The 12,087-nt window shown below is 43.4% G+C and overlaps 1 protein-coding gene across 4 annotated transcripts in view; it reads right to left on the minus strand.

The window, feature by feature from the left end:
* The window catches only part of SCN8A (sodium voltage-gated channel alpha subunit 8), a 223,109-nt gene that overhangs the window by 105,620 nt on the left and 105,402 nt on the right, over positions 1–12,087 (minus strand). For all 4 annotated transcript variants that reach the window (XR_008912050.1, XM_056798197.1, XM_056798195.1 and 1 more), the window contains exons 3-5: positions 4,304–4,423; positions 2,374–2,462; positions 1,952–2,080 (exon numbers count right to left, since the gene is read on the minus strand). Coding sequence is in view for 3 of the 4 variants with exons in the window: in XM_056798197.1 (XP_056654175.1) it covers positions 1,952–2,080; positions 2,374–2,462; positions 4,304–4,423 (338 nt within the window). In the remaining variant the exon portion in view is untranslated. The remainder of the gene's footprint in view (positions 1–1,951; positions 2,081–2,373; positions 2,463–4,303; positions 4,424–12,087) is intronic.

Consider the following 12,087-nt stretch of genomic DNA (forward strand, 5'->3'; position numbering starts at 1 on the left):
CTCCCTCTCTCTCTGTCTCTGTCTCTCTCTCTCCCTTCTCTCTCTCTCTCTGTCTCTCTCTCTCTGTCTTTGTCTCTGTCTCTGTCTCTCTCTCTTTCTCTCTCTCTCTGTCTCTGTCTCCTTTCTGTCTCTCTCTGTCTCTGTCTCTCTCTCTGTCTCTGTCTCTCTCCCTCTCTCCCTTCTCTCTCTCTCTGTCTCTGTCTCTGTCTCTGTCTCTCTCTCTGTCTGTCTCTGTCTCCTTTCTGTCTCTCTCTGTCTCTGTCTCTCTCTCCTCTCTCTGTCTCCCTCTTTCTGTTTCTCTCTCTGTCTCTTTCTGTCTGTCTCTCTGTCTCTCTTTCTCTCTGTCTCTCTCTCTCAAATCCTTACCCTCCGTCTTAGTATCAATTCTAAGAAAAAGAGAGGCAAGGGCTAGGCAATGGGGATTAAATGACTCACCCAGGGTCACACAGCTAGGAAGTGTCTGAGGCCACATTTGAACCCAGGACCTCCTGTATCTAGGCCTGGCTCTCCATCCACTGAGCCACCCAGCTGTGTGACCCTGGGCAAGTCACTTAACCCCCATTGCCTCGCCCTTACCACTCTTCTCCCTTGGAGCCAATACACAGTATTGATTCCAGGACAGAAGGTAAGGGTTAAAAAACAAACAAACAAACGAAGTGTCTGAGGCTGTATTTGAACTCAGGTTCTCCCAGCTCCAGGCCCGGTGCTTTGTCCACTATGCTACTTAGCTACCTTGCCCCACCCCATGTTTTCTTGATCAGAATTATTTTATTTTCTGCTCTTTTCTTTCTCTAATGAATCTACAAGGAAGACTGAAGGAAGAAGAGGCTGGATCTCTTGCAAATAGTTTTCTATCAAAGGGCACAAAATTCAAATTGTGCAGCCTCTTGCGCTGCACAGCTGATGACACGAAACCCAACTCCATGTTTGCCCTCCTTTCCCCGGGCCTGGGACAGCGGTACACAGGAACCCCCAGTCTTGGGGTGAGGGTACGGCCTCCCCCCGTCATGCTTCCTTTAAGCATTTCCATGTCGCTGCAGCCCGGGTGAAGAACAGTGTGTCACCGCTCCCATCTCCTCTGAGCCTCACAACAGCTTTGGGGGTGATTATCATAACCATTTCAGCCGTGAGGAAAGGGAGGCAGGCAGGCGAGATGTGAATTCCAGGCTTCCTTACGCCAGGCCTGCCCGCCTGTTTGGAACCGTCCACGTGGCTCGAGCGCGAGTGCGAGGGAACCGGCTCCAGGCCTCTCTGGGTCCATCGGGCGCTCGCCACAGCAGGAGCACAGAGCCGCAGCGCCCACTGCGCGCCGCCCCTCCCCAGCTCCCCTGCCGACACACACCCCAGGGAAAGCAGCCGCTGCCAAGAATCTTTGCCACTGCCGGTCGGTTTTTCAAGGAAACGTCCGTGATAAAATGGCACAAGGACTGCGCGCAGCAGACAGAGGAGCCAGGGCAGCCCGGGGCTCGAACAAGAACTCTTTGAAGACCCAAAAGGCAGCTAAAAGAGCCGGTGTCCTGCGCCCCGTCCTCAGTGCTCCTCCAGGAAGGGGTCGGCCCCAGGCTGTGGGTTGGGGTCTTGTCTCTTTGAGGTGCCCCAGCCCGCCACACAGCGCTGGTTCTAAGAGGGGCGGTTGGGCTTAGGAAGAGCAAACACATTCCCCAACGTCTCCTCTCAGAGTTCCTGGAAACCTCCCAGCCGAAGGGACTCTCCACCCCCCCTTCCCCCCCCCCCCCCCCCCCCCCCCCCCCCGTGCTCTCCCAGATCCCCCAGGGGGCAGCCCTTCCCCCGACAGCGGGATGCTAGGAGTCGTCCCCCCCCCCCAGTACTCTCCCAGATCCCCCAGGGGGCAGCCCTTCCCCGGGCGGCAGGATGCTGGGAGTGTCCGGCCGCTTTCCACATCCACCCCGTCACGCACTAAGAGGCGCGACAAGGAAGAGAGGGAACTTACGCCATCATGATGACGCTGAAATCGAGCCAGTTCCACGGGTCCCGCAAGAAGGTGAAGCCGTCTATGCAGAAGCCTCTGGCGATAATCTTCACCAGCGACTCAAACGTATAAATCCCCGTGAAGGTATACCTGTTAGAGACAAGGCGATCACAGGCCTCTTTAGGGGAAAAGGCAGCTGGCCGTTTCAGGGAACACTCATGCAGGACACTCCTGAAGTGGGGCCCAAAGGCTCGGCGCCTGGCGGGGTGCACACTTCGGGGGGGGGCCCAGAGGAGGGGCTGGTCACCAGAGGACCGGGCTAGCCCTGATGTCCTTTCAGCTTTCCTTTCTAAGAGCTCAGAACCTCGTGCGGATATCTTAGGAACGAGCCTCCCTGGAAGGGGAATGGAGGCATGACAAATAAGAAAGAAAGCGTTACTTACTCCACATTCTTGGACCAGTCTGGAGGGTTACTGAAAGTCATGAATACACAGTTGGTCAAAATAGTGCACATAATGATCATGCTAAATACTGTGGAAAGCGGTCAAGGGAGAACACGTCAAAGTGGCCTACAAAGTGCCCCCGCTCCCGCGGTACATACATCATGCCAGCGAGCCCCATCATTCCAGAGGCTTCCAAAGCTCAGTCTCCAGACGGCCGACCCAGGCAAGGATAACGGCCGACCGCACCCCAAACTCTCCAGGGCTTAAAGGGGCGTCTCCAGGCCGCTCCCTTCTTAGAGAGGCCCTGAAACCATCCTGCCCCCTTTTGGTGGACTTGCCACTTTCTCTTCCCAGTCCTCCAGTCCCTCCCCACAGCACACAGAGTATAGGGGAACCTAAGAAAGGAAGGGGAAATCCACTAAGTGTCTTACATTGCAATCGTTCAAATGGCCTTCCAAAACGTAATGGTAGGGTAGCACAGTGGATGGAGTGCCAAGTCTGGAGTCAGAAGGACCTGGGTTCAAATGTGGTCTCACACACTTAGCTGTGTGATCCTGGACAAGTCATTTAACCCCAATGGCCTGCCCTTATCCCTTTTTTGTCTTAAACTTGATCCTAAGAGTTGAAAATAAACCCCCAAATTTAATGGCCCAAGGAAGTCTATATTCTTCACTATAAGTCTAGGGTGAGTGGTTATTTGGGAGTCATTTTTTCCATTTTTTTTCCTGACAACGTATTTTGCATGTAGAACTTTCAGTGTGAGTAGCTAGGTCAGCTCTCAGGTCTTGAAGGCCTGAATGCCTGAGGAAGAAGCAATGCCAAGGAACCCTGCAATAGCTCAGGGGATACCCACGAGAGGCCTGTAAGGTAAGGACCTCAAAAATATCTGCACCAGTAGGGCCCCTTTCAATTTGAGGAATGTGGGTGGTTTTAGAAGCACCCACGTACACCCAAGGGTATCAAGCGACTGCAGTGGGTGAATTCATCAAAACAGGAGCCTTTTCCTACCCTATCCTAGCCCACGGCTACCAAGGAGAGGAACCACGTCACTGCTGAAGTTCAGCTTTAGAGTGGCGAGAGTGTTACCAAGAGTATTCAAGCTGTCATTGAAGCAAGCCGATTTTTCCTATTTATGGCTTCTTCTATCTTTTTTTTCTATTACTAGTGTTTTTTGTTTTATTTTGCTTTTTCTGCAAGATAGATTGAAGCCATCCACAACCTACTTCTCCCAGAGGGCATAACAAAAAATGAATTCAGTCTCGATGACTTGTAGGGTCCTCCTCCCAGCCCTAGCTTCTGATCCCATGGAAGTGCCATTTGGAACTGGAGAAGTGAAAAAATCCTATACTTTTCTGCTCCTGGAGCTATGGGGGACAACACGATGAACTCTTTCTCCCGGCATAAACTTTCCCAGGGCTTCCCTCTACTAATCATTATCAGTCATTTTATTATTTCTGCTGCTTATCTCTAAAAAATAATGAAATGAAAGCAGCTGAGAAGCTTTGGCTTTTATTGGACTAAACCACTAATTTGCTCATCCTAACTCGTTGGAATCTGGGATAAGATCTTTTGGAGAAATGACAGGAAACCCCAGAAAACTGTCAATCCCTGACCTGTTGTCAGATGATGATGACTCTAAAAAGGGTGAAAAGTCTAATTAAGGCCGCTAATCCTTTACTTAGGTTTTCAGATTTGTCTTTGATCTTTCTATCTTAATCATTTAAGGTAAATGACGTATGCTCTCCCCACTTTTAAGGTTCCTGAGACAAATGACAACATTATATATTTATTTAAGTCCAAAGCCAAAAGGATGCACGTTCCCCAGAAATCTACATCTTCTAAATTCAGTTCTTAAGAAATGAGGAAATCAAAGAAGGCTTTAAGTGAAAATGCAATCAGTGCCCAGTTTTAATAGCTGCAGAAAAGGATATGAATGTATCAAAATTTTAATAGCTATTCTCCTCAACAGGTTAAAAGGGCTTAAAATGTACAAGGCAGGTGTGGCACTAAATCGGAAGAGTGTTTTCCCTCTGTTTAGTACTACAAAGGTCTGTGAAGAAAGAAAAGAGAGAAGAATTATTAAAACATGGTTATTAACACAACACATAAACATGGAAGCCAAAAAATTGTTCTAGAAAAGGTGAGCAAAATTACCCTCCTCCCCCACCTCAATGGGCTTGCCCCTTCTCTTCCCCTTTCCTCTACCCTCCTCCAGTCCCATATCTGCCTACCCTCAACCCCCTCCCCCATAGTATTGTGCCAAACAGTGATGACACTTTATAGGACAAACTTTCTTCTTTAGGATAACTACGGATTCCGTAGATCAGGCCTAAGCCATTCCATTGTCTTTTCTGGACACGATACAGAAATTTAGTCATTAAGGCGCCCTGTCCCCAGAGCTCCATGTGCAAGGCGCCGTTTGATAAGAATTGTTATGATACGAGAGAGCAGGAAAGCCCTCTAATGAGGGAGCTCTTAACTTGTATGTGAACCTTGGGAAAAAAAGTAACATGATTATTTTCACTAACCTCTAACTGAAATTTGGCATCTCCTTCCATTAGGAATGTAGGCAACAAATCACAGTAGTAGCAGACTCGACAGATTGCCAATGAGATCCAACACAAAAAAAGGTTAAGAACCCTGATCTAGTGCATGAAAACTTTTCAGTCAGATTTTCACAGCATCCCAGAGTTAGAATGGACCTCAGAGGCCATCTAATCAGCCTATGTGTATACAGGCTCTTCTTTAGATCACCCAAAATGGCCATCCACATTTTGCTTGTAAGCTTCCAACCATTCTGGTTTTTCTTATGTAAAGCCTTAATCTGCCTTCATAGTCTAATCTAGCCCCATGAACCATTATCACTTCCATGAACCATTCTAGCAGTCAAATTAGCTCCCTTGTTGTCTTTCATATATACAATAATTCCTATTTTTATAGGTCTGCATATACTACATGAACTATATAGTTCATGTGTATATTTATATTCTTGAGAGAATATAAACTCCCCAAGGCCAAGAATTGTTTAATTTTTTTCTCTGAATATCCAGTGCCCAGGTGAGGAAGGAGAAAAGGAAGGGAGGGAGGAAGGAAGGAAGAAGGGAGGGAGGGAGAGAGGGAGAAAGGAAGAGAGGAAGGAAGGAAGGAGGGAAGGAAGGAAGGAAGGAAGGAAGGAAGGAAGGAAGGAAGGAAGGAAGGAAGGAAGGAAGGAAGGAAGGAAGGAAGGAAGGAAGGAAGGAAGGAAGGAAGGAAGGAAGAAGGGAGGGAGGGAGAGAGGAAGAGAGGAAGAGAGGAAGGAAGGAAGGAAGGAAGGAAGGAGGGAGGGAGAGAGGATGAAAGAGAGGAAGGAAGGAAGCAAGGAAGCAAGGAAGGAAGGAAGGAAGAAGGGAGGGAGGGAGAGAGGGAGAAAGGAAGAGAGGAAGGAAGGAAGGAAGGAAGGAAGGAGGGAGGGAGAGAGGACAAAAGAGAGGAAGGAAGGAAGCAAGGAAGGAAGGAAGGAAGCAAGGAGGGAAGGAAGGAAACAAGGAAGGAAGGAAGGAAGCAAGGAAGGAAGCAAGGAAGGAAGGAAGGAAGGAAGCAAGGAGGGGAGGAAGGAAACAAGGAAGGAAGGAAGGAAGGAAGGAAGGAAGGAAGGAAGGAAGGAAGGAAGGAAGGAAGGAAGGAAGGAAGGAAGGGAGGAAGGAAGGAAGGAAGGAAGGAAGGAAGGAAGGGAGGGAGGGAGGGAGGGAGGGAGGGAGGGAGGAAGCCAGGAAGCGAGGAATCGAGGAAGGGAGGAAGGAGGAAAGATTTATAAAATGCCTACTATATGCCAGGCACAGTGCTTAAGTGTTTTACAAGTATCTCATTTTGTCTTCACAACCACCCTGTGGGAGGCAGGTGCTAACATTACTCACATTTCACATATCAGGCATTTAATAAATGCTTCTCCCCCTGGTTTAAATGTCTTCTTGATTGCATGCTCCCTTTTATTCTCTGCCTCATGTGTGCTAAATTCTTTCAAGGCAAGAGGGCCTGTCTTCTACAGGCTGTCCCCCAAATCTCAGTGCTGTTTTAAGCTATTAAAGCTATTGAGACACTATAGTCTCTTGTATCTTCCTTCCATGGTGGCTAGCGCGAATGCTAAGGGTACTACTAGGCATTCAATAAGCAGACATTGACTATTTGTTGATTTGTGTGTGTCCTTTTCATACTTCCCATAGAAATTTGCTGGAGCTACGCCATTCTCACCACCATTTCTAGGCAGTCAGCTTCCAGGCAATATTCTTTCTTCCATACCAATGACTTGAATATCTTGACATTTTTGTTGTAACATTCTTCAAATACCAGAAGATAATGTCCCACCCCAGCCCAGGGTATGCCACAGAGGAAGCATTATAGGATCATGAGATTTACAAAAGGAAAAACTAGAGAGAATCTAATTTAATCTTTTCATCTTACAGATGATGAAAATGAGATACAAAGAGGTAATTTGTCCAAGATTGGCAGTATGATGTGAATTCGGGGGGGGGGGGGGAGGTGGGTAGAGACAAAGACAGAGAAAGGGAGACAGGGAGAGAGTTACAGACACATGCCAATGTCAGCACTATAGTTGTGCTAGAATCCACATATGTCCAAAGCGGATGCCAGGCTTTGCAAAGCAACAATCTGAACAGGACTTTCTCCGAGATCCCCTCTTTAAAGCAATTCTACTCCCCCTTAGGTTTCTATAGCAACCAGAGCTTTCTGAGGAGCTCCCAGATATTTTTATTAAGTCCTCATTCATCCTCATGACATTATTGTGCAGCATGGATGAGGCAGGAATTACTAGTCTCAGACACCCAAGGCAGGAAAGAACTTTAGGGATCATCTTAGCCCAACACTCATTTTATTGATGAGCCCATTTTACTGAAGCTCAGGAAATAGAACTCTATTTCTTGCTTGGCTTTACTTAGTCTTATCCGTTATGCCCATCCTCCTGTAGCTCTCCTTAGCTTCCTTTTGTGTGTGGTCTCCCCTCAGACTGAAAGCTCCTTGAGGTCAGGAACTGTCTTTCACCATATAAAGTTACCCTTTAACTCACATTTCCTACTACGTTTTAAGTTTACGTCCCTATATCCTTTACTCATTTTTCTGAGGAACACATGAGAGGAAAAAAGAAAAAAAAAACTCATCCACCGAGACAAAACACGAAAATCAACCACCAGATCTGGAGCTTCTCTGCAGCACCCACAAGTTTGAGAATAATTCCCAAATAATCATATCTGAGACTTATTTATCAAAACAGACAAAGAGCACAGCTGAGTAGGGTTCCATTCAAACCTCATCCCTGCCCTTCTATTTTACAAAAGAAATGACTACAGAATTCCTTAAATTGCTGGTTATCTTAAGTTAAGTGGAGTCATTTATTTTCTATAAATTTAATTTATACAAAACTTATCAAGAATATACAAAATGTATAAAGCTGGACACACATAGGTAAATACAATTACTATACTACTGGAAAAGTTCTTGAAGTTTGCCGAATTATTACTTTATGTTCCTTAAATAGGGTCAAATATTTGTCAATCTGTTGCTGAGTAGCTTTTAACAAATGACTTAGGGGGCAGCTGGGTGGCTCAGTGGATTGAGAGTCAGGCCTAGAGACAGGAGGTCTTGGGTTCAAATCTGGCCTCAGACACATCCCAACTGTGTGACCCTGGGCAAGTCACTTAACCCTCATTGCCTAGCCCTTACCACTTTCCTGCCTTGGAGCCAATACACAGTAGTGACTTCAAGACGAAGGGTTTAGAAACAACAAATGACTTAATCTATCTGGACCTCAAAACATCAACTGTAAAATGAGTTTCTACCTAAGGAAGTCATTAAAAAAAAGAAAGGTTCCTTTTAGGCCAAAAGATTTATAGCAACACATCTTATGGTAGCAAAGAAGTGGAAATAAAATAGATCTCCATTGATGGGGGGAACAGAGAAACAAATTATGAAACAGGAAAGTAATGGAATATTGTTATGACAAAATGACAAACATGATGAATATAGAGAAGCATGGAAAGCTGTACATGAACTGACATTAAGTAAAGTAAGCAGAGACAAGAAAACAATGTGCAAAATCATGACAACGATGTAATGGAAAGAACCACCACAAAATAATCAAAAAATGAATGTGGTGAAATTATAAAGAACTAGCTTGGCTCTAAAGAAATGAGAACAAAGAAAACACGTGTGGAACAATGCATAGAAAACCAAATTTTTGAAGTACTGATTGATTTTGCTGAATTTTTAAAATATTCTTCCCTATTTTTCTTTATAAAAATTCTTTGTTATAAGGGTTGGGTCTCTGAGAAGGTGAAATAAAAGTTACAGGGGCAAGGAATCTAGGAAATATAAAAACAAAATATATATATTTTAATCTCTTTTTAAGGAAAAGAGAAAAGATGAGAGTTTCAGGAAAATAATATTCTTTTGAAAAGTCCTTCAGAGCCCTAAAATTCATAGAGCAACCATCTAGTCCAACACATAAACAAGAAGAATCCCCACAATGACATATCTAACAAGTGATTATCCAGTCTTTGAGGTCTTTAAAAAGAGAGAATCCACCTTATCTCTGGGCAGCCCATTCCATTTTTGGATAGTTGTAATTGTTAGGAAGCTTTTTCTGATATCAATCCTAAATATACTTCGTTGCAAATTCTATCCATTTCTCCTGGCTGGGACTTCAAGGAACCAAAAAAACAAAATCTAATCCCTCCACCACATGAAAGCCCTTCAAATACTGAAAACAGTTTCATATACCCTGAGCTTTTTCTTCTCCAAACTAACCACCCCAAGGCCTTTCAATCGATCTTCCTAGGGCATGGATTCAAGGCACATTACTATCCTGGTTGTTCTCTCTAGCTTTTCAATACTTGAGATGTAGACAAAGGCTGAGTAAAGTGGAACTAACACTTCCCTCATCCTGAAAGTTATATCCCTCTCTCTTCCTGCAGCCCAAGAGATCCTATGAGCTTTTTTATTTGTCATATCACATGGCTATCATTGAGAATACAGCTCAACAAAACATCCAGCTCTTTTTCAGAACAACTGCATTCTAACCACACCTTTTCATATTATTCTTGTGAAGTTGACTACTTTGTACCCAGTAAAATATTCCACGTTTACCCTATGGGATTTCATTTTACTAATCCAGTGTTTAGCTTGCCTAAATCTTTTTGGATTCTGACTATCATCCATGGCATTAGCTAGCCCTCCTAGCTCTGTATGAAGTGCAAATCTAAAGTACTGGCAAAAAATGTTAAACAGTATATCTCTAAGCACAGATCTCTCAGGCATCCCACTAGAGCTCTCCTGCTACACTGATACAACAATTTTAAAACCTTAATGACTATAAAATTTTGTTATCGTCTAGACCACATCTCTCCATCTTCTCCATAAGAAAAGAATGTCATATTTTGTCAAGTTTAAAATCTAGGTAAATGATACCCATAACATTCCCCTCATCTACTAGTCCTGTCAAAAAAGGAAATGAGGTTAGTTTGACATGCCTTGTCCTTCAGAAAGCCTTACTGACACTTTGTAATCACTCCTTCCCTTTCTAGATGTTAAACAACAATCTCTTTAATGATCTATACTTGCTTCCTCCCAGGAACTGAAGCCAAGCTCAATGGCCTGCAGTTTGCAGACTCTTTTTTTCCCTTTCTTAAAAATTGGGATATTTGTTTGCCTTTGTCCAATATAGTGCCAATTCTCCCATTTCCCAAGGTCTTTCACATTCTGCTGACAGTGGCCCAGAAATCACACCTGCCATTTCTTTCAGGAACTGAAAATGAACTTCATCTGGGCCAGGTGACATGAATTCATCAAGGACAGCTAGCTGTTTTCTTCCTGCCTCCTTACTTATCTTGAGCATCAAATCCTTATTAACCACATATTGTCCTATCATTTTCAGTGTAAAGGTCTATTTTCCTTTTCAGAGAAAACAGAAATGAAAGAACAAAATAATCCTGCTTTCTTTCTATTGTCAGTTTTCATCTTCCCAGCTATCCCAAGAAAAGGGGTGATCCCTGATCCTACTTTTTCTTCCAATATACTCTAAAATAAAAACAACCAACTACTCTTTGTTGTCTGTAGGTTACTCTAGGTTTCAGATGTCTCAGTTACTATTCTTATTCCTTCTCTGTACATAACTGTGAGTCTAAAGACAAGCAGTTTTTTCCTAGCACTTCTTTGATCTTCTTTTTACTCCCAATATACCTAAAGAAACAAACAAAACACCATGGTCTTTAATGTCCCTCAATAGTCTCAGCTGACTCTAATTTTTGGCATTGTTGGCAGTATTTTAACAGAACTATATTGAACCCTCCTATTCATCTCTTGTCATCTAGCTGTGCTTCCATCTTCTGTACAATTGTTTTAAAAACCTAAGTTGATTAGTAAATTCTTTGTACATCTAAATCAGTCTCTTCATTTTTTTCTCATTCATTATTTTTCATCCTTATTTGTGTCTTTGCAATTTCATCTTGAACACCTCCTATTGCGCCTGGGCTGATTTCCTAGGAAAAATTTTGCTCCATGCCATCCTATTCATCTGACTTCTGAACCCTTGGAAATCTGCTTTCCAAAAATACAGGATTCATGCCAGACTCTACCCAGATTTTTCCTCCTCTCAAATTTCCCTCCTTGTTGGTTCCTCCAACAGTCACCCTTTTAACTTAAGGAGGCTAGTCATTAGTTAAAAGGTCTACTGTTTGCACTTACTCAAAGTCTACCATTGCAAGGGCATAGCATTTAAGAACTCAAGATTACCTCCATACCACAATGAGGTATCCAAGTAGGGCTTCAGTGGAGGAAGAAGATAGTACAAATAGTAGTATTCCCATTTCACAAATGAGGAAACTGAGACTCATTGAGGTTAAGTACCTTCTTCAAGCTCACTCAGTCAGAGCATGAAACCAAGTCTTCTGACTACAAACTGAATTTGGTTAAGTCCAAGACACTTAGTTCTCCCATCACCTTGATATACTTGTTAATTCACTATTTTCAGTGTAATAAGGGACAAGCATCGAGAGTGTGTGTGTGGATATATAATATGCATGTTTTATTAATTACCATAGCTTATTATATATTTATATTACACATTTATTTATATTTATAATATAATTTATTACTATAATCACTGTTAAGAAGCACCATGGTATTGGGGAAAGCAAGTAAGCTTTGTATTAAAAACTACATAAAACCAAATCCCATCTCTGATATGAACTGAAAGTGTAACTCTAGGCAAGTCACTTAAGTCTCAGTGCCCCAGGGAACTCTAAAACTTTGGGAAAGGCAGTTTGCTCAGCAAGCATTCCCTAAACCAGTGAAATTACAAGTCTAGATCTCTCCCCTTCCTCACCCAAACCACTTCTACACTTCTGGGATAGATCTATAAGAAAAAAAAACCAATTCACTCTTTTGGAACTCAGCTCCCTCAGAACCCAGATGTCTGGAGGAGGGATAGAAAGCCTTTACTTCCTGTGGGAATACTTCTAAAGCAAAAATCCGTCAGTTCTCCTGAAGAACAATAATATTTTATCTAATCTGAATTAAATTACATTTCTGTGATGTAAATTAGTTAAAAGGGAAATTGAAATCAGATTGTAGTTTAGTGCCCAGGGGGAAATATCAGTTTATAACAACAACCACTAAATGTGTTTGAGCACAAAGTCCATTATATGGCTATGGAATTAACTTAAATTA

Source organism: Monodelphis domestica, chromosome 5 (genome assembly GCF_027887165.1).
Source record: "Monodelphis domestica isolate mMonDom1 chromosome 5, mMonDom1.pri, whole genome shotgun sequence".
NCBI lineage: Eukaryota > Metazoa > Chordata > Mammalia > Didelphimorphia > Didelphidae > Monodelphis > Monodelphis domestica.